The sequence below is a fragment of the Gopherus flavomarginatus genome, chromosome 1, assembly GCF_025201925.1.
Source record: "Gopherus flavomarginatus isolate rGopFla2 chromosome 1, rGopFla2.mat.asm, whole genome shotgun sequence".
Lineage (NCBI taxonomy): Eukaryota > Metazoa > Chordata > Testudines > Testudinidae > Gopherus > Gopherus flavomarginatus.
Window position 1 is genome coordinate 245,589,761 of NC_066617.1, and position 26,705 is coordinate 245,616,465.

At 43.4% G+C, this 26,705-nt stretch overlaps 1 protein-coding gene across 3 annotated transcripts; it reads right to left on the bottom strand.

Moving 5' to 3' along the window:
* Positions 1 to 905: 905 nt before the first annotated feature.
* Positions 906 to 26,195, bottom strand: LOC127032375 (regucalcin). 3 transcript variants are annotated; one of them, XM_050919606.1, is made up of 8 exons: positions 25,309 to 25,496; positions 23,103 to 23,188; positions 20,918 to 21,083; positions 16,614 to 16,796; positions 15,459 to 15,674; positions 13,436 to 13,567; positions 2,778 to 2,932; positions 906 to 1,281 (listed from the first exon to the last, which is right to left on the bottom strand). In XM_050919606.1, the coding sequence occupies exons 3-8, from the start codon at positions 21,078 to 21,080 to the stop codon at positions 1,231 to 1,233; spliced, it is 900 nt and encodes a 299-aa protein (XP_050775563.1). In that variant the 5' UTR covers positions 21,081 to 21,083; positions 23,103 to 23,188; positions 25,309 to 25,496; the 3' UTR covers positions 906 to 1,230. The 3 variants fall into 3 exon arrangements, with proteins under 3 accessions (XP_050775563.1, XP_050775573.1, XP_050775553.1); XM_050919616.1 differs by lacking the exons at positions 23,103 to 23,188; positions 25,309 to 25,496 and adding an exon at positions 26,143 to 26,195; XM_050919596.1 differs by lacking the exon at positions 23,103 to 23,188.
* Positions 26,196 to 26,705: the final 510 nt, after the last annotated feature.

The following is a 26,705-nucleotide window of genomic DNA, read 5'->3' on the forward strand; positions in this document are numbered from 1 at the left end:
TACTGTGAATGTACACTGGATAATTTATGTGAAGCTTTGAAAGCAAATGAATGTAAAAAATGTTTAATCAGTGAGTGACTCAATACGGTATAAGTAAGGCTATGATTATGTCCTGGAATCTGTGAGTTCCACTCACCTCCGTGACATTTTCTACCACCGGGCTGGAGCTCCCAAACAGCTCTCCCTCCTCCCCGCTGTAGCTCCCAGACCCTGCACTGGTGGGGGCAACCCTGCAGCTGCCCAGCTGTAGTTGGTAGCCAGCAGATCCTGCAGCTGCCAAGCTGTGGCAGGCAGTTGGTGGACCCTGCAGCTCCCAGCTGCGGTGCGTGACCCATGCTGCCCAGCCCTAGGGGCAGGAGGACCCTGTAGTTCCCACTCCCCGCAACAATGTGGGACCCCGGAGCTCCCAGTGACCACAGCAATGGGGGACCTAGGAGACCCAGCAGCAGTGGATGCTGAACCTGCCTCCTTATTTTGTCAGGGATATTTTTAGTGTAAGTCAGGGACAGGTCACAGGCTTCCATGAATTTTTGTTTATTGCCCACGACCTGTCCCTGACTTTTACTAAAAATGTCCCTGACAGAAACTTGGCCTAACTATAAGCTACAAATAGAAAGGGGATGGTAGAGCAAACAATATGAAAAAATAAGTTAAAGGCAAAAAAGTACAACTGCTCAAGTTATATTCCAAAGTTTATTAAGATGAGAGTGATTTTAGTGTTATAGAAAATTACAAGAGATATTTAGAGTTACACAGTATCAGAGGGGTAGCCGTGTTAGTCTGGATCTGTAAAAGCAGCAAAGAATCCTGTGGCAGCTTATAGACTAACAGACATTTTGGAGCATGAGCTTTCGTGGGTGAATACCCACTTCGTCAGATGCATGTAGTGGAAATTTCCTGCCCCTGGAAATTTCCACTACATGCATCTGACGAAGTGGGTATTCACCCACGAAAGCTCATGCTCCAAAACGTCTGTTAGTCTATAAGCTGCCACAGGACTCTTTGCTGCTTTTAGAGTTACACAGGAGTCCAAGAAAACAAAGAATTTTGAAAAAATTTGATGCATTTCAAAAGTTGCCTTATTTATCCGTTTCTGCCAGAAGTCTACCCACAGAGCTGTGGTTTCAAATGCAGGAGATGCAGAATACCAGCTAAAATACTTCTTTAACATGTTTCTTGCTTAATCTGTTCCTGCTTCTGGAGATGTACTTTGTTCTGAAGAGTGAATATTTAACCTGCAAATGAATGCGGTGGGACTCCTTTCACCCCAAGTCCAGTTATCTATTTAAAAATAAGGGAGAGAGAGAAGATAATTGTGATGATGCACGTATCTTTCCACAGAGTAATTTGTTTTAGAAAACTGCGACCGACTTGCAGTCTTCTAAATTTTCTACATTACAGCCTATCACCAGATATTAATTTCAACCCACAGCTGTTTCCAAAGAACTGTAATATCTAAGACATGGTCCATTCTCCTGGCAAGCCTCATTCAAACACACTTCAGTGGTTTGAGCATTGGCCTGCTAAACCTAGGGTTGTGAGTTCAATCTTTGAGGGGGCCATTTAGGGATCTGGAGCAAAAATCTGTCTGGGGATTGGTCCTGCTTTGAGCAGGGGGTTGGACTAGATGATCTCCTGAGGTCCCTTCCAACCCTGACATTCTATGATTCCATTATTGTGTACGGCTACAGAGGTGTGCCTGCATACAGTCAATTGCAGGATCAGGGCTTTTAATCCACAAGGTCTGTGCAACAGGCTGGCCAGCCCCTGCAAGAGCCAGGAGGCCTGGGGCTAGCCAACCCTGTTCAATCAGCCCTGCCTGTGCAACAATTAGCTGCCTGCCAGGCTAAGGACTCATTACATCAAGGGACAAGGCTGAAACACCTGGGACCCATAAAAGGACTGAGAGAACTCAGTTTGGGGAAGGAACCACAGGGAGCAAGATGGGCTCCTGTGAAAGGCCCTGAAGTAGGGTCTGGAAGAAACAAGGGATTCAGCCCTCTATCTTAGGGCAGGGAAGACTAAAAGGTAGCCCAGAGGGGCTGAGTCTGTGAGGGGGGCTCCAGGGAAAGCAGCCTGGGAGTCAGTGCTCTATCCCAGAGCAGAGACTTAAAGGTGGCCCAGAAGGGGCTGGGAACTGAGCCGAGAGGATAGGCCCAAGCAGGGCAAAAGAACTTTGTTTGGGCTTCTGTTTTGCCAGAAGGGGGCTGAACTCAGAGTGACCCAGCTGGAGAGCTGAGTCACATGAATCTCTGGGAGAAACAGAAAACTTAGGGAAGAGGCAATTGAGGTAGGTGGCATGCGCAGCACCACATTTGGTGAGCAGAGGGCACTACAAAGCATGTGTGCCCTATGCCAGTCACCAATTAAAAAACAAACTAGCAAACTAAATTATAAATAACTGTTTGGTAGATAACACATTGTCTCCTACTTTGTCCCTGATTAAAACAAAAATTCTCTAAAAGTTTTTGCCCTGCTAAAGTTGGGAATTTTTTTTTTAAAAATAGAGGTTTTTTGGTACAGAAAATGCTGATGGTACAAGACATTAGCTATGTCAGTATTGTTACAAGTTTAGAACCAGTCTATCAGGTAAACATGAAAAGATTAACAATTTTCTAAATACAGCAGTAGGGACCAAAAAACTGAAAGTCAAAAAACCAAGAACAATAGTTTTAAGTGATATGGTATGTTCAGACTCACCCCCCACCTGACTTCAAATCAAAATGCATAAGAAATTTTTTTCTGACCTTTTAAAAGAAAGGAAATAATTTAATCACCTTGAAAATACCACCAGCCTGTGGCTGCCGTGAAAACGATTCATCATCCATTCCTTGACAGGCAGAAGTCACATACATTTCTGAATAATCCTTTCCACCAAAGCAGCAGGAAGTTGTCTTGTCAACAGGTAGCTTCACAGTCTGGATTCTTTTTCCTGGAGGGGGAAAAAATAGCTTTTTGTTGGTTTATTTTCTACAAAGAATTTAACAAAATTGCCAGTAACCAGCACAGAATCTATGTTGCACAGAAATACAGGGTCTGGGGTGGAGGGAAAAGGGGGGACTTGTAATTTAGCAGGCTGAGTGTAAGGTTAGGAAGAATTCTGAGTTCCACTCTTATTCTCTCACTTACTCCCAGTATAGCCTTTGGCAAGTCACTTAAACTCTGTGCCCTTAAATAGGGCCTGATCCAAAGCATACTGAAATCAGTAGGTGTCTTTTTCCACTGTGTTAATAAATATTAGCCTTTCATTATTTTTGTATGTTAAACTCTCATAATTCTGTTATCTGTTACCCAAAATCCTTTTTATGTTGTGTGCCTATAAATGCAGTCCCCTGTACCTATGAAGGTGAAAAATTGTATCCTTAAACTGAACTTAGTAGGTGAGCAATGCTCAGGAATGTATCTAATTAAATATTGGGATGCACCTAATTATTCCCTGAATCTCTCAGGCTGAGAGAGTCCAGATGACCAGGAAGGTACCCCTCAAAATTAATGAAGAGACCCTACAGAAGTAGATGTTATATAATAAACAAGACTGGGTATTTGATAAGGGGTTCTTATGATCCAATTAAGTTCCGTGATTGGTAAGAGGTTTTTAAGTTTTAACTCATTAGCAACTGCCTGTGGCCACAGCTGTCAGTAATAACAACTGGGTCAAAAATCACTTTGGGTTATCAATCAAGACTGAGGTACCATAAAAAGACATTATATAAGTAATGAGGTAAACTGAGATATCAAACTGTACACATTGTGGGAAAGTAATTTTTCACTCCAAAAGGGAATTTCTTTGTCTCACGCCCTTTAAAAGGAAAGATTCTGAGAGTTAGATTGCAAATGAAAACTGTCAGCATTCCACCACTTACACTTTGCTTCTGTATTCTGTATAGTGCTGTATTAATCTTTGATAATCTTTAAATAATTCCATCTAAGCCTGTTATTTTGACATCTTATTATTAAATTCAAACATGCAACAATAGGCTTCAATGGGCTTTGGATCAGCCCCACATAAAACAGGAATGATAACGCTCATCTGAACTTTGTAAAACACTCACATGTCTATATAATTATTACAGAGACTCAGGATACTGACACACTAGGGGTCCATTTAGCCCAAGTATACAGTTTCTGGCAGTGGCTTCAAAAGAAGTTTCAAAAACTTCATAACGAACATGTATATAGGGGAAATTTTTTTAATTTCAGGCAGTAAGTACTTGTCTTAGGCCCTGAATCATGAGGATTTATACCCATTAGATATTTTATCCTATTTATCACATAGATATTTCATACTTTTCTTGAATTCTGCTAAGGTCTTGTGTTTTCTTTAACTACATTTCCTCTCTCTCTCTCTCTCTCTCCTTTATGTTGGTAATCCTTGCAGATAGAAACAATGTAATGATGTATTGAAAGTTTAAAATTCACCATAAAATGTTGTAATACTTCAGGAGTGAAAACTCCTAGCTCCACTGTAGTCAAAAGGAGTTTTGCCTTGACTTTACCAGGCCAAGATTTCACCTTTGTGTTTTAAATGAACAGATAATTTTGTTTACTATTTTAGTTGCCAACAAAGCATTTTTGCCTCACCCCACAAGCTACTCTGATTTCCTTTTCTAAATGAAGTACCAGCACAAACAACAATGGTTACTTGGTCCCTGTTTGATAACCAAGTCCTTAAATGAGATTTCAAAAAAGGATGGGTGAGATTTTTCCATGTCTCATTGAAACACTAGCAAATTTCTTGTCACAAGAGTTAGATACATCAAAAAACTGCTTTAAAATTAATCCCACAAAGATAAGTCTGCTTCAGTAACGGACAAAAAAAGATTCCCATGTATATCCCGAATAGTCCACGTGGTTTGAGAAGCATCTTGGGCTCCCTGTATCTATATAATAAATAGCATCTTACATTTTTACGATACCTAAAATAAACTGAAAACTGAGGGCATGTCTACACATCCCCACAGTTCAACTACAGGGGTGTGAAATGCAGCACACTCTACTGTGCTGCACTGTAACTGCAAGTGCAAACTAAAGGTTCCTATTTTGTCTGAACTATGCAAACTAGATCTCTTTTGGTTTGCGCTTGCATATACTATAATCCCAAGGGCCATCTCATCACTATGTAACCCAGTTATCTCCAAGAATTGCTTAAAAAAAGATGCCAGATAAACAAGTTTACTTGTCTATCCACCCCCACCCAAGTGCTCCCAAATCCAAATTTCACTGACTAAAACCTGAAAATCCCCTTTCTAAAAATGTGCTATCTTCACCTTAGCTGAATTGTTTCATGATTTTTTTCTGCCACTGGCTAAAAATAATATAAGCCATAGACTTTTGCATCAGCCAGTTTGCAAATAAAAAGCCATCAAGTGAAGTGGCCATTAACCACCCAAACCATAGAAGCGAAAGACATCTTTGCTTAGTCCAAACCAACAAAGGTGAGAATATTAGTAATCAGAAATAAACTAAGTGATATGTACAGACTAAATATATCAGGTTAAATCCCTGGGCTTTCAAATGTGTAGTCTGAATAAGACAGTAACACCATACTACTTTCACTGAGAAGGACAAGTAGTGGGGAGCATCTATTCAAAGAGAGAGAGCAAGAAAACTACAATCGAGTGAAAAACCCTAAGAACAAAAATCAGCCACACACAAACATTGTCAAGTGTCAAACGTCCAAGCCCACATCAGCCAAGTACATTTTGACTCCAGTTCTCCATTGACCTAAACACCCTATAACTTTCTCCAGAGACGAAAAACATAGGAATTGCCACTTTAGATCACAGTGGCATCTAGTCTGATACCCTGCCTCCAACAATGCACAGCACCGGATACTTCAGAAGAAAGTGCAAGAAACACTAGAATGGATAATTGTGGAATAATCTACTAAAAGGGGAAGTTTCTTCCTAAAACCCATCAGTTAGTGGTTTCCTTATGCTCTTACGTGTGAAGTTTTACTCTCCTTATTAACAAGAAAGCCTCCTATCTATATGTTTAATCCATTCTACTCTTGGACTCAATTCTATCTCATGTCAGTGAGTTCCACAGGTTGTGTTTAGGTAGCTTTTCTCAGCTTTTAATATGTTACTTTCCATTTTAATTGAAAATCCCTTGTACTTGTGTTATAAGAAAGGGTAAATAGGAGCAGCCAACTTATTTTTTATATACCAGTCATTGTTTTGTACACCTCTACCATGACCCCTCTTATTCATCCCTTCGGTAAACAACCCCAATCTTTTCAATCTCTTCATTACTTTTAATTGTCTTCATCACACATCATTGAATGATTTTTACTTCTGCTACTTTTAACATAGTTCGAACAGAACAGAATACACTATTTCCCATGTGTGCCGATGATTTTTATTAACTTTTCAGTATTATTTTCTATTCTATTTCCTGTGCATTCACATTCGGTTTGCATTTTTGACAGCTATTGTGCATTAGACAGATAGGTTTTCATGGAGCTGTCCACAGTAATGCTCAGGTCTTCTTCCTAAGTAGTCAGTTAATTTAGAATCAAGCAATATGTATAAATTGTGCCATTAAAATATTCCTTTAAAATACGTACTCCCTTGTCTCTGTCAAAATAGAATTTCATAGGCCTTCATGCTGCCCATTCACTTAGCTTTCTTAGGTCTCTCTGTAGTTCCTTACAGTCTTTTCTGGGCTTGACTAACTTAATCATACCTCTCAACCTACCAAGTCCCAAATGTGGGAAGTTACATGTGACAAATATTCAAAATGAGGGAAGCAAATACCTGAGTTTGCACGCATGAATTATTCATGCTGGAAAGTTAAAATGCTGTGGGACTCTTTAAAGAACTTTATAATCTCCGTTCCATGATTCTATATTTATGGTATAAATAATTTAAACAATAAAAGTGAGTGGAACATAGGTAACCTTTGTACATATGTCAAAATGGGGCACTATCTAAATAAATTTGTGTCATCAATCATTTTTGCCACTTCACTGTTTACCCTTTCTTCCAGCCCATTTACCAATACGGTAACTCCTTACTTAAAGTCATCCCAGTTAACATTGTTACATTGCTGATCAATTCGAGAACATGCTCGTTTAAAGTTGTGCAATGCTCTCTTATAACATTGTTTGGAAGCGGCCCACTTTGTCCACTGCTTGCAGAAAGAGCAGCCCATTGGAGCTAGCTGATGGGGCCTTGGAACCAGGGTGGACCGGCAGCCTCCATTAGCTCCCTGCTACCTTAAGTTCTCTGTGCAGCAGCCTCCCAGGTGGCTATCAATTCCTGACAGTTCAGCTGTCCCTCCCCCCACTGCCATGTGCTGCTCCTGCCCTCTGCCTTGGAGCTGTTCCCTGGACCCTCCTGCTTGCTGTGCAGGGGGGAAGAGAGGACTGCCAGGGTGTCCCCCATCCCCTACTCCAGCACCTCCACAGAGCGGGGGCAGGACAGGACTCAGAATGGCGGGAGTCTGCTGGCACAAGCTGCTGTCTCAACTTGCTGATCTACTCAAAAAGGCAATGTGCTTAGAGTGAGGTCAGCCTACTTATAGGGGCAATGCATCTCTCTCTCTCTCACATTCACACACACGGTGTGTGTCTCTGTCTCTCGGGAACAAACCACTCCGATGTGCAGAAAGAATAGCAAATATGGCAGGCGACCAGCTTGGCTTAACAGTGAAATCTTTGGTGCGGTTAAATTAAAAAAGGAAGCTTACAAGAAGTGGAAATTTGGACAGATGACTAGGGAGGAGTATAAAAATATTGCTAGAGCATTCCAGGGTGTAATCAGGAAGGCCAAGGCACAACTGGAGTTGCAACTAGCAAGGGATGTGAAGGGTTTCTATAGATATGTTAGCAACAAGAAGGAGGTCAGAGAAAGTGTGGGACTCTTACTGAATGGGGGAGGCAAACTAGTGATAGATGATGTGGAAAAGGCGAAGTACTCAGTGCTTTTTTTGCCTCAGTCTTCACAGACAAGGGCAGCTCCCAGACTGCTGCACTGGACAACACAGCATGGGGAGTAGGTGAGCAGCCCTCAGCGGTGAAAGAACATGTTAAGGACTATTTAGAAAAGCTGGACGTGCACAAGTTCATGGGTCCAGATCTAATGTATTCAAGGGTGCTGAGGGAGTTGGCTGATGAGATTGCAAAGCCATTGGCCATTATCTTTGAAAATTAGTGGCAATCGGGGGAGGTCCCGGATGATTGGAAAAAGGCAAATATAGTGCCTATATTTTAAAAAAGGGAAAATAAGAGAATCTGGGGAACTACAGACCAGTCAGCGTCACTTCAGTCCCCAGCAAAATCATGGAGTGGGTCCTCAAGGAATCCATTCTGAAGCACTTGGAGGAGAGAAAGGTAATTAGGAACAGTCAACATGGATTCACCAAGGGCAAGTCATGCCTGACCAACCTGATTGCCTTCTATGATGAGATAACTGGCTCTGTGGATATGCGGGAAGCGGTGGATGTGATATATCTTGACTTTAGCAAAGTTTTTGATATGCTCTCCCATAGTATTCTTACCAACAAGTTAAAAAAGTTTGGATTGGATGTATGGACTATAAGGTGGACAGAAAGCTAGCTAGATTGTCAATGGCTCGATGTCTAGTTGGCAGCCGGTATCAAGCGGAGTGTCCCAGGGATCGGCCCTGGGGCCAGTTTTGTTCAACATCTTTATTAATGATCTGGATGATGGGATTAATTGCACCTCAGCAAATTCACAGATGACACTAAAATGGGGAGAGAGGTAAATATGATGGAGGGTAGGGATAGGGTCCAGAGTGACCTAGACAAATTAGAGGATTGGGCAAAAAGAAATCTGATGAAGTTCAACAAGGACAAGTGCAGAGTTCTGCACTTAGGAAGGAAGAATCCCATGCACTGCTACAGCCTAGAGGCCAAATGGCTAAACAGCAGTTCTGCAGAAAAGGCCCTTGGGATTACAGGGGACAAGAAGCTGGATATGAGTCAGCAGTGTGCCCTTGTTGCTGTCTCTTACAGCTATCCCCATACTCCATTTTGTTTTTGTTCTCCTCCTGTGGCCACCCCTCCCTGGCTGTTAAGTTGTTTACCAGGGCCACTGCCCTTCTCAAAGGGAGGGCCCCTTAAGTTGTTTACCAAGAGCCATTGCCCTTCTCAAAGGGATGGCCACTTGTGCTGCATGCTAAGTGGGACCACTGCCCTGTTCAAAGGGTTGGTTCTGTTATCACCTTGTTAAACCTGGGCTTTGTGTAGGGTTGGCAATGTCCAGAGCTGCAAGACCTAATGTGTTTTTAAGATCCTGGGCATGAGTCATAGGCCTCATGTGCTTTTGAGTCCTGAGGTGTGAACTCACACCTATTGTTCAGGACTTTGCTCAGGCACGTCTCTGTGCTCACCTGCAGTTTTTCCCTGTGTCTCCTCCCCTGTGACAGAGGGAGCCTATCAGGATTACTGGAGGGAAACTGCCTGAGTCTGCCTTTAAAAACAGGCATTTTAAAAACAAACATCGGAAAGGTTCCTGCATCGCTGCCTGGTCTGATCAGCCAGGAGTTCTGGGGGGGTCCTTCCTCCACTCTCGTTTTATTTTTGAGCATACCCCCGTTTTTTAACCCCCTCCCCACGAAGAATGAATTGCTGCCTGAGAGATCTCCTGATTATCGAGACCGTACGGAGCCCTCCTTGCTTCTTCTGATGTTATTGCTGCTTCGGCCTTTGCTGCTACCTTGGGGACTGGTAAGAATCCCTCTGTGAAACTTTCTATACTTTTATTTTATTATTTTAGCTGCTGGCTCTGTTTCCCCAGCACACACACTCAAGCTAAACCTTGGTCTGTGTCTTAAAACCTCTCAAACTCCACGGTGCTTTGCCGCTAAAAATAAGTTTGTGCCGCCTCTAAGCTCTGCTCCTGTGGGCTTTGCTTCGGGGCTCACTGCTTTCAGCCATATCCACTGCTGCAGCCACCATCCCTTGGCTTCCTTGGGGGGCTGCCTTGGGAGCTGTATCCTGGGCACATACTACTCTGCCCTCTATGACTTCCCCATAGCATAAGGTGCACCATAGGTTTTGCTTTTTAGTTTAAAAAGTCATAGTTTGCTAAGATTGTAGCGCTTGTAAGTTTCACCTGCCTTGCTATAGTTGCTGTTTTGTTGCTCCGAATGGTTGCTTGTTATAGTTTGCTTAGAATTGTGATATTTGTTGTTTTGCCTAGTCATTGGTTAAGATAGATTTTAAAAAGCCATTGCTTGGTCATATTCTGTACCTGTTTTGTTACTTTGTATAAGCTGCTCGTCATTTTATATAAATTTGATTAAGTTAGACGATAGATAAGGTTTTTGCTGTTTGAATTCGTCTTCCCGCTGTCCCTATCTCTCCCTGAACTTTCCCGTGTCTGTTTTTCCCCCGCTCCAATCTCCCCCTCTGTGTACTTCCCCGTGTCTCCCTGTTGTAACCCCTTGCTGCTTCTTCCCCTGTGTAACTTCCCAAACCCTTTGCCGCTTCTCTCCTTTTTTTTTTGGGTGTCCCTCCAGCCCTTCCTTACACCTCTCTGCTGCCTCTCCCTGTATCCCTTGTGTTCATGCTCCCGCTTCTCCACTGCCCCTCTCCTACCGAAGATCGCCATCACACTGCTCCGTTTGTCTTCACCCCGCTGCTCCGCAACTTCCCTGAAGTGCTCTCCGCTGCTGCAACCTGTTTCTTCCCTCAGCCGTCTCCTCCATTCTCCACGTGCCTTCCCATCGCTTGCACGTTCAGCGCCCTCCCCTCTTGCTGCTCCCAGACTCCCCTTAAGTGCGCTCCAGCTGCTCTTATCTCCCATACGTCCAGCCCGCAGGCTCCTGAAGACTGCTCTGGGCTTCACCCCGCAGGGCTTCAAGAGTCTCTCGCTGCTTGCAGCTGCACTCTCCTCTCATCAGTTGCCACTGATCATTCACTCCCCTCCCCACTCCTGTTTCTTGACTAAGCCTTTAGGTACACTCTTGCAGATTATCTGCTATTACAACCTCACAAATTGAGTCATTAATTTTCTTCTATGCTGTTACATTGCATAATTTCACTTATCACCCATATTGTATCATTGCACTGTGATTCACATTTTACTTGTGGTTATAACACCCCATTGGTCGCCTCCACTTTTCTGATATACTTTGTATTTGCATTGATGCCACTGTGTTACATTATATATATAGCTATTAACCACTTAATACAGTCTATCTGAGATTGTTGACCATTTCATATAGAAGCTACCATTTTACTTTGCATTTCTTTTTGGTACATTTTGCATTCCACACTGTATCTAGAGTTGTTCCTATATAAAGTTGAGTTGCTTATTGACTGTACTGTACCCCATTGTGCTGAACCCCACTTACTGCACCCCATTGTTAGAACTCCCTACACTGTTCAATAGGAAGAACCCCCCCCATCATTGTCTATTGTAAACACCCTATACACCTCATCCCATTGTATTCCATTGTTAAATTCCCACCACTTCCTTTTTCCTTTAAGAAAGAAATTAATTGGCACCCCACCTGTGTGGTAATTGCTCCCCAAGATCCCATATACCTGCGGGCAGGGACAGTTGCCAAGAAGACCAATGGTATATTGGGCGGCATTAGTAGGAGCATTGCCAGCAGATCGAGGGAAGTGATTATTCCCCTCTATTCGGCACTGGTGAGGTCACACCTGGAGTACTGTGTTCAGTTTTGATCCCCCCACTACAGAAGGGATGTGGACAAATTGGAGAGTCCAGTGGAGGGCAACGGAAATTATTAGGGGGCTGGGGCACATGACTTACGAGGAGAGGCTGAGGGAACTGGGGTTATTTAGTCTGCAGAAGAGAAGAATGAGGGGGGATTTGATAGCAGCCTTCAATTACCTGAAGGAGGGTTCCAGAGAGGATGGAGCTAGGCTGTTCTCAGTGGTGGCAGCTGACAGAAAAAGAAGCAATGGTCTCAAGTTGCAGTGGGGGAGGTCTAGGTTGGATATTAGGAAACACTATTTCACTAGGCGAGTGGTGAAGCACTGGAATGGGTTACCTAGTGAGGTGGTAGAATCTCCATCCTTAGAGGTTTTTAAGGCCTGGCTTGACAAAGCCCTGGCTGGGATGATTTAGTTGGTGTTGGTCCTGCTTTGAGCAGGGGATTGGACTGGATGACCTCTTGAGGTCTCTTCCAATCATAATATTCTATGATTCTCTGCCATGCAGTCTCAGCTCCCTCCATTTGTGCTGCCTTGTAGAGTGTGAGGCTACATTAATAACCAGGTGTTAACCTTTGAGGGCTCAGCTGATTGCTAGTTCATCATTTAGCAGCAAGGCACTCCCTGGGAAATATCCCACCCACTTCCACCCTCTGATTTTACCACCTCAACCAAGCTTCGCAATCATCATTGCTGTGTACAGCGTTAAATTGTTTACAGCTTATAGAGTGAGAGAGAGCGCGCGCGTGTGTATATGTATATATATATATATATATATATATATATAAAAACCAAACAGTCTTTTGTCTGGCAAAAAAAATTTCCCTGGAACTTATCCCGGCCATTTACATTAATTCTTATGGGGAAATTGGATTCGCTTAACATCGTTTCCCTTAAGGTACCATTTTTCAGGAACGTAACTACAATGTTAAGTGAGGAGTTACTGTATAGTAAACACTGGTCTCAGACTGAAAGAAATGAAAGACACTTCTAATTCAAACAAATGTAATAATCAACCAAAGGCCAACAAAAGTGGGAAATTATAGAAACAGTTCAGCTACACTACCATCTAACGGCCAAGCTGGAAAAATACTTGAGCAGCTTCTATTATAGGGGTAGGCAACCTATGGTACGTGTGCTGATGGCAGCACACGAGCTGATTTTCAGTGGCACTCACACTGCCCAGGTCCTGGCCACTGCTCTGGAGGGCTCTGCATTTTAATTTTAAATGAAGCTTCTTAAACATTTTGAAACCTTATTTATTTTACATACAACAATAGTTTAGTTATATATTATAGACTGATAGAAAGAGACCTTCTAAAAAGGTTAAAATGTATTACTGGCACGTGAAACCTTAAATCAGAGTGAATAAATGAAGACTCGGCACACCACTTCTGAAAGGTTGCTGACCCCTGTTCTATTACTTAATGAATATGTAAAAGCCATCTCAAACCTATCAAATTTGGTTGCTATCAGAACTCTTCAGTGGGTACACATTTGTGTATGTTTAGCAGAAACTAGCATGCTGATCACAAAGACTACATGACAAGAATAACTTTTTATTTAAAGTTCTTCCTCTTAAATCATCCCACATCATTTTTTGGAGCCATTATCAAAGAAGATGTAGATATATTTACAAAATTCATGTTGAAATCAGCATTTAACATAAGAGTTGTTCATCCACAGTAGATGAGTACAAACGCACTTCCAGAAAAGCACATTATCCAACTCCCCCTTAGCTTATTTAATGCAAAATTTCAATTCATCCTCCGTGAGGACTTACCTGTCTCAGGGTCTAGACGGATCACTCTCCCTCCATCATAACAGGCTACCCAGAGTTTGCCTTCTGTATCAATACACATTCCATCAGGGATGCTTTCTTCCTTTTCTAGCTTGTACGTACTCCTGCGATTGGCTGCAAAAGGATATCAACAGGCATCGTACACTCAGTGAGATATTAAGTTATTGTGAGTTAACATTTTCTTAAGTCATACTCCTAGAAATAGCTAAGGATGATTTTCTAATGCTGCACTGAATCCAGCTCCCTGTACTCTTGCAGATGAAAGAGTATATAAGATCAGTTTGTTTCTGCAGATGGTTATTATTCAGCTTGACAGCCTGCAAGTCAGTTTGACTGTCAAAAACACAAACAATTATTTTTGGTGCTCTCTTCTGATGTGTCAACCATTCCCCCCCCCCCAACTATAAATTAGGGAATTATTGAATATATTATAGGAATTAATAATTTGTGTATTCCAAATTTGACTCTTTTCTACTTGTACAACATTTTATACGCTGTCTTGGCCATTTCATACGTGGATTTTTTCAATCAAACTGAGAACTGGAGCCATCTCAATAAAGGGAGTCCCAGAACACACCACCAATTGTTCCAACAGAAAGCTGACTTTCAAAGTTGGGAAAACCATTAACTCAAAGAGACACTGTCCATTTTAAAAAAATTGCAATTTATATGAACATTTTACCATCCACTATTACAAGATATTAACAAAAGAAAATACAACTGTTCTAGGTTGTTTATTCTGCGTTTTGACAATTGACTGTCAGAGTCAGTTTGTTCATAGGTTTCTTCTGCCTGCCTGGGGCTTTTTAAAATAGAAAAATGTGATTGTAAACCACCAATATGGCAATGGGACTTGGGGCAGACATTGTACCTAAAACTACTGAAACTCAATTTAAAAACTGATCAGATTTCAAACTGATGGCATCTCTTTAAAACGAATTATTATGGCTCATGTCACTTTAAATCAAATTGTTAAGAGTCCAAGTTGGTGGAGTTTTTTCATTTGCCCACGCCTGTGAAAAGACCTTCGGTTGTGGTGTTGGGTTCCTCCCCACCACCATAAATGGAGGAAGATGCTGTTTGAGTTACTAGTTTTCAGCAGTTGGTTGGCTTTCTAGGATCTTCTTCATTTAGGGATTTCTACTTTAAAACAATATGAATGCACACACTATAAAAGTGTATCATGTTTTATACTTTGAAAAGATGCACTACAAACTTCTCTGCTAATTCACCTACTATTTCATAATAACAGACAGCATAGTCATTGGAGTAAACTGAGGCAAAAATGCTTCACACTTGGTAACGCAGGAACATTACATGTGAATTGTGAATGTATAATCAATGAATGTACAATTTACAGGCTCAGCATAGATTGCAATAGATAAAATGAAATTTTAACAATTATTCAGGTCAATTATTTAAACCCAGATCAGGGCCGGTTCTAGCCATTTCGCTGCCCCAAGCAGGGTGGCACGCTGCGGGGGACGCTCTGCTGCTCACCAGTCTCGCGGTTCCGGTGGACCTCCCGCAGGTGTGCCTGCGGATGCTCCACCGGAGCCGCGGGACCAGCGGACGCTCCGCAGGGACGCCTGCGGGAGGTCCACCGGAGCCGCCTGCTGCCCTTCCAGCAACCGAAAGAGCGCCCCCCGTGGCATGCCGCCCCAAGCACGCGCTTGGCGCGCTGGTGCCTGGAGCCGGCCCTGACCCAGATACATAATTCAATAATGTCCTAATATGAACCAACCCATCTAATTACTCTGAGCCAGGAACCTACTTAGATGAGCTGTTTTTCTAACCTGGTTTCTGCTAACTTGTTTTAAATAGAGTTTTGATGTCCAGCATGGATGAAGCCAAACCACATTTAAACTAACTCAAAAAATAATGTTCTAGGACCACAGGTATAAGTAGGGCCTGTGTCACAATTGATTTTTTGCTTAATAGTTGAAAGAAAAAACTGCACAGAAAGTAACTTTCAAATGTTTTAGCATAAGAAAAGAATTCGTACAAATTTTTCCTGTTTGCAGGTCATAATCAAAGGCATCCACAGAGTAGGACAGGCTATCAATGTAAAAGAAAGTCTTGTGATCCAGTGACCAATCCAAGCCATTAGAGATGTCCACCTGATCAAAGTGCTTCACTACAGAATGATCAGGGAAGAGTGTATACAGAGCACCTTGGTGTCTCTCTAGCACAGCAGGTCGAATCTCCTCAGCCATGGTACCTACAAGAATGAGAGGGTCATTCATTAGACAGCACAGCTCCACAGAAACCAAATGCACTCCTTACACAGTGGCGATGACTGCCTCTTAGACATAAAATTCCCTCTAACTCTGACTAGGTTTTCTCCTTAAAACATTCATAATAGAGATTTAGTTAAAACCAAAAGGGAGAAGGCAAATTCAATTGTGTGCATTTACCAGAAGATGACAAATAAAATTAAAGATATGTTTTTTTTTAAATTGTGGCTGCAAAGGAGTTGAAGGCAATCATTGTTAATTACCTAGTGTTTTCAAACATTAAGATGGTCATCACAATTTAATGCCCTTCCCCCACGAAAAACCCACAAACATAGGAAAAAACTGCACTAACTTTAGAATCAGGGCTACAGAAGTCTCAATCTTAAATGACAAGTTATACCACAAATATAGAGATAATTGGGGGGGGGAGACAGGTTAGTAAGAGAAAATTAATATGTTTGAAATTTCAAGGTTTAACTTCAGACAGACTCTCCCTGTTTTGAAAACACTTTGCTGTATGCTTAAATTGTTTTTACAAATATCTATATTCAGTATATGGGAAACAAACAATAACTTGGCATGGCAAGTTTTCCACTGTAAACATATTTGCATTGGTATTTTCCAAGTGCATTCAAAACAAGTCATGCATGCCAACATCTGAGACAAGAAAATAATTTTTATACTAAGCAAGCTCTAAATAAGAATGTCCCTTAAAAAAAAATTAATAGAATAGTGCTCTGGGGTGATACATTTTTAAAATCAATATTGCATTTTAGAATTAGATTTGGTGTGCTTTGGAAGTAAGAAGACTACCACGACTTGAATGACACACTCTTGGTGCATCTGCCAGGGTTCTTTACAAATTGTCCCTAAAATCTTGGGAAAAATTTACTGAAGAGGACAGGGAACTATGTCCAGCATACCTGCAAAAAACCTCCCTGCAGGGTCCACTTTCCCATCATTGAATCTGTTGTTTGGTTTATCCTTGTCAACGTGAACAATGGTGGTTACTGACTGGTCTTTCCATTTTAAAGCCGCAAACCTGGCTCCCAGGGTAACAACATAATCCCCAGATTTCCGAAGGGCTACGCAGCTAACAGGAGCATCTAGAGACAACATAAGAAAATGGGAGTGAGGAGACAAGTAAAATACTATAACCGTAGACAAAAGCAATCAGCCACCTGTAACCAACATATGATTTGCTCATCACATTCATAACCAAGGTTGACAAATATTTCATTCATATCCAGATGCTATGTTTCTATTTGTAATGGTTTTGGAACAAGCACTGCTCAAGCACAAGCACGAATAATAATTGATAATTAATCTCACTTCAATTAATCTGGGCCTTCCTGGATGACATGGTCCATCTAGCATTCACGAGCCAAGTAGCATTTATCACAACACACAAGAAGCTTGTATTGTATGTACATGCTTGTGCACGCTTATAGAATTCCATTAGTGAAAACTATGAACTAATACTGCACACACAAAACTATTCAAATTATATATTGAATTAATGTATAGACTGCAAGCTCCATGGGGAAGGCATCATATTATCCTGTATAGCTATAGAAGTACTCAGCAAGGAAGGATAATTCAATGGTTAGGGCACTAGCCTTGGTCTTGAGTGACCTGGGTTCAATTCCCTGCCCTGGCACAGACTTCCTGTGTGACCCTGAGTAAGTCATCTCCTCTCTCTGTGCCTCAGTTCTGTACAGTGCTGTACAATGGGGATAATAGTACTTATCTCACCAGGATGTTGTGAAGATAAATGCATTACAGATTGTGTGATGCTTAGGATCTATGATAACGATAAACTAGCAGGATCTTTGGGGGCTACTACAATACTGCTAATAATATTGCAATTATTGTTTATTTATATTGCAGTAGACCCTAGAAGCCCCAGTCCTGAACAGGACCCCATTGTGCTAGGCACAGAACACAAAGCTTATATGAAAAACGAAGGGTTGATCAGATATGCTATAACAGGGATTGGCAACATTTGGCAGGTCGGGCTGGTCTGTTTACCTGCCGTCCACAGGTTCGGCCAATCACGGCTCCCACTGGCCATGGTTTCCTGCTCCAGACCAATGGGGGCAACGGGAAGCGGAAGCCAACACATCCCTCAGACTGCACCACTTCCCGCAGCCCCCACTGGCCTGGGGCAGCGAACCGCAGCCAGTGGGAGTCGCGATTGGCTGAAGCTGTGGACGCGGCAGGTAAACAAACCGGCCCGGCCCACCAGGGGGCTTACCCTGGCAGGCCATGTGCTAAACAGTTTATAGCACAGGGATTGGTAGACAATCAGGATGCATAAAAATCAAGGTTTTTAAATTAAATTTTATTTCAATTAAAAAGATTTCTCTTTTAAAAATAAACCCTGTTTAAAATTATAACAAACTAACTATAATCTACTAAAACCACATAAATTAATTATAAAAAGATAATATTCAAGAAGTACATGTTCTCTGCTAAAAGTTTTAAAAGAAAATCAAACCACTGAACTAGTGAAAGTGGCTGACAGAGCACCTGGAACTAGAGTTCACTGAAGTGCTAAACCAGCTTTTGAGAGCAGTAGCCTCTTTTGCAGGTGCACAGAGAATATTTTCTTAATTTCAAATTTATTCAACTAGTTCAGCTCAATGACAAGCTCAGTCAAAGTTGAGAATTGAAATTTTCTTTAAAAAGCAAGAATGCCTGTTTTCCTCTTCCAATCTATGAATAAAAATCAGGTGTGAAAAAATGAAATCTACTAATTGTAAAATCTTGGAAGAATGTGGTGACCAGAAACAGTCACTTGAACTCAATAACTACAGATAATACTTCCTTTTTTTAATATAATGAGCTAGTTTTAAATGCAAACCATGTTTTGATAAACATGTTTTTTTATGTTTCAGAGGGGGTAGCCATGTTAGTCTGGACCTGTAAAAAGCAACAAAGAGTCCTGTGGCATCTTATAGACTAACAGACGTATTGGAGCATAAGCTTTCGTGGGTGAATACCCACTTTTTTTTTTTTTTTATGTAAGTATCCAGTACATGTAAGTTTTATTTAACTAAGAATATTTTAAAATGCTATTTTTGTGCACTTAAACTGAATTCCAATTTCTATACAAATGCAGCTTGACACAAATCATGAGTTAAAAAAAATCTAAGTAAATAAGAAATGAGCCATTCATCATTTTTAACAATAAAAAAAGGTAAAAATTAAGACTGTGAATAAATGCATGTTAAGCTATGTAAATGCTTAAATAACGTGTGTGCCTATATAGTGTATCCTACTGGTTGGCAAAAAGTACCACATTATATCAACCACTGAGAACCATCCTTCCTTTACGAACATAGCTAAAAAGTATAAAATGTAAAACAAGATTAAAATCAATTATTTAAATAAGATTTCCCGGTTGTTGACTTTAAATCACAATTTTAACCGTGATTTAAATTGCTTTGATTTAACTCAATCCACCATGTTTATCATAGTGTGAAACTGAGTTTACCAGAATAATAATTAAAAAATATAAATGTGCAAGGTAAGATATGTACTGAGTTTTCATTTACATACTACAGCTAGTTGCTACTAAACTGATGGGCATGTTTAGATAATTAAACATAACACAGTACATAAAGATAGATACACAAAATGAGAAGGCAAGACACTTCAGATGCTCATTTTAAGAACTATTTCTGTAATAAGTTGGAAGCTAACTGTGTGTGAGAACATCCAAATACTGTTACTACATTTAACTAAACCTAACATGATTTTTTGCCCAGACTATCCCATATTATGCCCCCTACCCCAGAGCACCCGCGGCGCCCCCAGGCCACTCCCTGCCCCAGAGCGCCCAAAACTGAGTCAGGGGTATATAATACAAGTCATGGACAGATCAAGGGCCAGGGCCAGGGCCAGGAATTTTTGTTTACTGCCCATGACTTGTCCATGACTTTTACTAAAAATACCTGTGACTGAAACGCAGCCTTAATCATGACACGGGATTACAGTTTAAGGTGTAACTAAGCCTAAACTCACTGTCCCGGTTTAATTTTACAAGAGAGAACACTTCATAATTATAAAACAGCAACTTGTGTTCCCATGGCTTGAAATGGCTACAAAAACAGATTAAAGACGACTGGAGAAATTGTGTCACAAGCCTACCCTAGGAAGCTGGGGAAAGGAATGAGCTACTTACATAAAGAGAAATGTGGAACACAGACAGAAGCCAAAACGGGCCTGCAGCACAAAAAAAGCTCTCAAAATTTTTTAGAAAAATTAGGATAGCAAAAGGGATTCTCATCTCATTAGGCTATTCAACGGACATGATCTCGAGGACAACATGGAGCTTACAGCTAAAATCCACTAACTGTAACTAAAATGTTTTTAAAAATAGGTCAGGCTTAAAGATTTTAAGGCTGTTAGGGTTCCAATAAAGAGTCAGAGGTGATAACCACAGAGTTCCTGTAAAAATACTTGAAGTGGAAAAATGACTAGATGTGCAATGTCACAATAGCAACTCCTTTTTATACTCCATGTGTTCATGGAAATATGCTAATACATGTGAATATAATATAACCAATATGCTTCATGCAAAAGGTCTCTTGTACGGTATCGCTACAAAGCTTAAAATGTACTGAGTGTGTATGTCCTATTTGTATGACTTTATCATTCTTGTATCTGAAATTAGAAATATGAAATATAACTCTGAGATCCTATTGTAATTATGTAAAGTGTGAGGCATTAATGATGGTTTAGACTCTTGATGGCTCCCATTGACTATGACAATCAACTGCAAATAGCTCCGTTTACCTGCAAGCCTCCACTATATACTACAAAATTCAAAAGACAGGATCAACTATATGTAACCACCAAATAGCTGTATGTAACTTTAACTATGTGTAACTAAACATTAAATGAATCAAAGCAGAAAAAAAAAAAATAATGCTTAGGACTGGGTCCAGTCAGTCAATCATGAGTTTACTGGTCTTCAAGACACACTGCAAAGCCCACTCCTTTTCTCCAAAGGAGCGTAAGCATGAATTGTAGTGAATGTTCTCTCTTCCCCTAACACTAAATGACATGGAATTATTCAGTATTTATGCACTTTTAATTTCTTTACGCACATGAGTCTGAGCTTTATGTAAAGGCATATTTATCAATCTAAAGAAAAAAAATTACACTACAAGATTAACATTTTGGCAATCCATGGCATCTTTTAAAAGCAGCTTCTTACCCACAGAAACACTTTGCACTTGCTTGGTGAATGAATTCCATCGGCAAATCTTTTTACCACTTATATCCACATATACAAGTGAGCTTTCCTTTTCTTCCCAGACTGGAGATTCTCCAATTTTGCAGTTCTCATTGACAACACACTCAATCTTAACTGATGACATTTCCTGAGAGAAAAAGAATTCAAAATCAGTAAAGCAAAACATTAATGTGTAAAAGGCAATCAGCTGAAATTGAATGTACAACAATATTAATGTTTATTTTTTTTCCTCTTTATGCTTTGAACATGGCAATGCAGGCAGCTCTGTAAAGAGGGCCTTATCTACCTATTTTGGAGATTATCAAGTTGCTGCTATTCTTCCCTCATAATAAGCAAATGAAGTAGACAGTGACTTCTGATTACCATCCTAAAATCAGGAGGCAGAAACAAAAATCAACCTAACCCCAATTTTAGGTATTGAAGTCACATAGAAGAGGTTTACCCTCAGGAAAATAGGACAGCTGCTGAAAAAGCAAATTAATTGGTAAAAGTGTGACTCTACCGAGGGTATCATCTAACTGATGGGTAGCTACGACCTCTCAATTCCCCAACCTGGGATGCTTTTTAATTTTCACTGCTTCATTGTGAGAGCGACCACTTCTGGTCTGCTCTCACACAGCCTCCAGCATGTAAATCACTCCCAACAGTAGGGTAGGAGTTCTATAGCCAGTCACTCCTGAACTACACTTCAGGGCAACACGAGCAAACTCCCAGTCCCAGAGTTCCCCCCAGAAATGTGCATCTTGCACAGTCCAGCCCCCTCCTGGACAATACATGCTCATATAAAGTCTGCCATTTCTTAACAGAAAATGATATGCATAAATCTTCTTATCCCAAATGGAGTTTCCAAAACACTTCAATCCAAACACACTCATTTAGATAAAACAACAAAACACATTATTGACAGAAAGATAGATTTTAAGTAACTACAAGTAATGAGGCACATTAAATCAGAATTAGTTACAAGGAAATAAAAGGTAAAACACAACTAACTTAACAAGCTAGATCAGTGATACCCAAACTTTTCAAGCTCACTTGTCCCTTACACCTGTCCATGCCACCCTTTCCCTGAGCTGGGAGCAGGGCTGTGGCTCCTGGGGAGGGGAGGCGGGCAGAGGTTAGTGGGTCGAGCCTGGGAGTGGAGCCACAGCTGGGAGCAGGGCCAGGTGCGAGGCCAGAGACCATGGGGGCTGACCTGGGCCTATCACGCCACCCCAAATGTTCCTCCCTGCCCCCCTAGAGGGGCACACCCCAGAGTTTGGGGACTTCTGAGCTAGATGAATGCAAAGGAAAGGTCTCTCCCCCTAGATCGGGGCGGGCAAACTTTTTGGCCTGAGGGCTGCATCGAGTTTTAGAAATTGTATGGAGGGCCAGTTAGCGGAAGCTGTGCCTCCCGAAACAGCCAGGCATGGCCCGGCCATCACCCCCATCTGATCCCCTGCTTCTCGCCCTGATGGTCCCCCCCCCAGAGCCCCTGCCCCATCCACCCCCCCCTCTGTCCTGACCACCCCCAGACACCCCGCCCCAACTGTCCGCCTCCGCCCCATCTAACCCCCACCTCCTTCCTGACCGCTCCCCCTGGAACCTCTGCCCCATCCAACCACCTCTTCTCCCTGACCACCCCCAGACCCCTGTACCCCTAACTGCCCTATTCTAAATTCCCCTCTCCTTCCTGACTGCCCCCCCCAGCACCCCTGCCCCATCCAACCACCCCTTCTCCCTGACTACCCCCGGAGCCCCCGCTCCCATTCAACCCCCCTGTTCCCCGCCTTCTGACCACCCACCCCTATCCACACTCCTGACCCTTGACCACACCCCGAACTCCCCTGCCCTCTATCCAACCCCCCTCTCCTGCTCCCTGCCCCCTTACCACGCTGCCTGGAGCACCGGGGGAAGGCACGGCTGCACCAAGAGAAGCAGCCGCGCCGCCCAGCTAGAGCCAGCCACACCCCGTGCAGCACAGAGCACCAGGTCAGGCTGGGCTCTGCAGCTGCACTACCCCAGGAGCTTGCAGCCCCACTGCCCAGAGCACTGCGTGATGAGGCTGCAGGGGAGGGAGGACAGCAGGGGAGGGGCCAGGGGCTAACCTCCCGGGCCAGGAGCTCAGGGGCCGGGCAGAACAGTCCACGGGCCATATTTTGCCCACCTCTGCCCTAGATGTTCCAGTGGTCTTACTGGCTGAAACTCTTTAAGTCAGGATCTCTCCACCAGTCCAATGTTGCTTCTTTTCTTCTGCAGGGGTTGATGATGATATGGGTAGAAAACAAGAGAGAGAAATGATTTGGGGGTGTCTGCCCTCTCCTCTTTCTCTTGCACAAGAATCTCCAGCTGATGTTCCAGAGACAGAAAGCCTGTGTGTCCAGAAACCTTAAACTGCTTCTTTGTCAAAATGTAGATTTTTGCCACACCCTCTCCTGCCAAAGAGTGGCCACTTAATCAGGTGATGGTCTATTTCATTTCACTGACACCTGGCTGAGGTGTTGGCTAGCCTTTTGTCTATGAGGAACTTATCTGTGTGACTGCTCTCCAGAACATGTCTTTGATAATATCCTACAGTGGAATCTTATATCTTTACATACAATGTTGCTACACACATTGTCACCAGGACAACTACCACCAAATGACTTGCGTATCTTATGTTGACACCCTCGCCCCCCACTAGTGTAGACCTGAGCTAAGACAGATTCACAGAAGCATGGTAAAAGCCTAAATGGCTGATTCATCTGAGGACTCCACTATTATGTTCTTCCTACACAACTGAAAAAGTTTTCATTTTGTACAATTTAGGCCTTTAAGTCTGAGTTACTCATACACCATGCTTTGATTTTACTACCCCCCGCCCCTCAGGGGGTTCTCTTTTTTTTTTTTTTTTTTTTTTTTAAAGCTTACACCTCATAGTGTAGTCAGACCCCGAGGAGTTCATGATGTTTAGTATGAACTTTAGTCCTGTAAATATCAAGTGTGAGACTCACGAGGGGGAGGAAACTTGTGGACCTCCCCTGCTGGACTTTATCCCCTGAGCCCTGAACCCACCGAACCAAACTCCACCATGTGAGGGTCATCCTATCCCCATTATCCAGCCCACTTATCTTTATCCATGACTGTCTGTAACCTGTATGTATGAGCGATGTACCCCCACTGCTTCCTGACTATATCTAGATCTCACCCACCCTACACCCCGCATTGGGAACATGGCAGACTGTATATGCTATGTGCTGTTCAATACCAAACTACTAGCATCCCCCTATACTCAGTATGCTACACCCGATGACCAATAACTGACTTTTCAAACTCTCTATCGTTTATTTTTAAATATTTTCTAATGAACTTTAGCCCTCTAAATCCCACTAGTCACCTACACACTTGATGTATTCTGTTTTCAGGATTACTGATACTACTAATATAACTAGTAATAAGCTGATCCTGCAAACGCTTGCATGTGTGGTTTCTACATATATACAGAACATCTGTGCAATACAGTAACTTCGGAATTTATTTATGGGCATGAATTTTTCCTTTGTTCATCTAATTGTACACAATTCACAGCAACTCTTCTCCCCCTCATGGCAAAAACTACCCTTATGTAAATATGTTAGGTACTATACTGGTGCCTACATAAATAAACATCAGCAGCTGACTTGTTGAAAGTAGCCATTGAGTCATTTTACCTCATATCAAAGTGGGTTATAGCTTTCATGAATTAGGAAAACAAGATTCCGGAGTGAACACCGTATTTCTGGCATTTAAGCCAATACCAGAGATCGTGAGACCACCTGGCTCATTTTCTCTACATAGCTATGTAAATGTCTAGACATATGTTCATCATCTTTTGAAATTATGTCTCAGCCACAGCAGGAGAACCTGTAGCACAATATTTGCTCAAGATAAGTCTTCTATGTTTCAAGGTCTCAAAAGCTGCCAAGGCAAATCAGACCAGAGAGAAGCTGGCAAAGGAAAATACTAAGTTTCAGGCATGTTTCAGAGAGGCAAAGTTTTATGTCCTAACTCTGAATACAACACTTAATACCTTTCCAACTCACTGCTCGGCAAAGCCCTGCAAACAGTAGTCACCGCGTTCCGGCGGCACACGGCTGGCTTCCCCGTTCACCTTTCCATTTACTACACGCCCAGCATCTGATGCGCTTGTAAGATTAACTTAGACCCAGCCACGGCTCGCATTTTAACCCCAGTCCCGCGAAACAACAGCCCGTTCAAGTGAAGAAGTCTCTTGGGGGAAACACACGCGAATGCAGTCGCTCTGCCTTGGCCAAGCACGCTGCCTGCTGCACTCAAACCCCGCGTCTGCAGGAGCCCTGGGCTAGGGATCGGCCCCTTACCAGACCCCCCGGTACCTGCTTCGGAGGCAGACACAAGCACTGGGTGGGTTTCTGTGCTCCGGCGCTGGCTGCAGCCTCAGCGAGGACTAAGCACTTATAGCCCCTGACTCTGTTACTGGTTAACGCGGGTCACTCGCTGCATTTTTCTACTCCCCGCCCCGGGGGCAGCGGGTCGGCTCGGCACTTGTCCCAGGCCGGGGCAGAGCCGGCCGGTCGGCGACCTGCAGGCGGGGCTGAGATGAGCCGCCCCCAGCAGCAGACCCTGCAAGCGCCTCCCAAGGGCGCGTGCTCCGCACGAGACTTCTCCACCCACGCCCGTGCCCGGACCGAGAGGTGCGCGCGCGCGCCCCCGAGATGGTCCCCAGGGCGTGCGCGCGGCGCCCTCCCGCCCCCCACGAGGCAGGGCAGAGCCCGGGGACAGGGGCGCTGGGCTGTTGTCGCGCGGCGCCGCCGCGTCTGTGCTGCCTGCCGGGAGAGTGGAAGGCGAGGCCGGGTCCTGCAGCGGCTGAGAGCCGCGCTAGAGCCTCTGCAGCCAGAGGTGGAAGCCCGCAACCAGGGCCAGATAAAGAGGAGCCGGGGGGGGGGGGGGGGGGGGTTCAGTGACGAGTGCGCCCCCCCGTCGGCCGGGCTGTGTGGGTGCAGACAGCCCCCCTGGCATTCTCCAGGGCGTGACGCCAGCCCGGTGTAAGGGCCGCTCCTCTCTTCCTACCTTCTTCAGCCCTCTGCTCCCAGCCACCCTGATTCTTAGCCAGGGGTTGGACTCGTCCCTCTCACCTGCTTTTTGCTTTCTTTGCCCTTCCCTGTTCGAGGCTCTTCGCCCTGTGCCAGCAAGGAGACGTTGCTACTCACCTCATGCTAACTTGAGTTCTTCCAGATGGTTTGGGCCTAGGGATGCCAGGCCGGAGGACAGACGCCCATGGGCAAAGGGGTGTCTGCAGGTCTGCACAGAGCAGCGTCCCATGCCTCCAAAAAGGGCATATAAGCAGGCCTAGACCACCTCCACTCCATTCCTCCCTGATGCAAAACAGAGTCTCCAGAGCCCAGGGGAAGGAGATCAAGAAGTAAAGCCAGGGGCACCCCAAGGAGAAGGTGGGAGACAGAGAGGGGCAAAGCCTTTAACCCTCTCACCTTACTCCCACCTCATTCAGTAACATGTGTCCCCTGGCTAGTAGTGCTACTCCAGCCTCAGAGGTAGAGTGTTGCCGAGCTGGCAGATCTCCCCCTTCCCATAAAGAAAGTGCAGCAACAGAGGAGCCCAGGGTGTTAGTGGTGCCAGCTGGCAGGGGCAGCACTGCCTCATCAGTGGGGCTGCCCACATGCTGCCTGTAGGGGAGATACCAACTTAGGATGTGGAGCTGGCTGTGTGGGAGGAGGGATGCTGAGGAGCTGGCTGTGTAGGTGCTGGCTCCAGG

Bases quoted from the DNA above. Each gene is read 5' to 3' on its own strand.
- LOC127032375 (XM_050919616.1), bottom strand. From the start codon at position 21,080: ATGTCATCAGTTAAGATTGAGTGTGTTGTCAATGAGAACTGCAAAATT. The intron at 2,933-13,435 runs GTAAGTCCTCAC...TTCCCCCTCCAG, and splicing joins CCGTCTAGACCCTGAGACAG to GAAAAAGAATCCAGACTGTG. The intron at 1,282-2,777 runs GTGATTAAATTA...ATTTTTAAATAG, and splicing joins AGGCTGGTGGTATTTTCAAG to ATAACTGGACTTGGGGTGAA.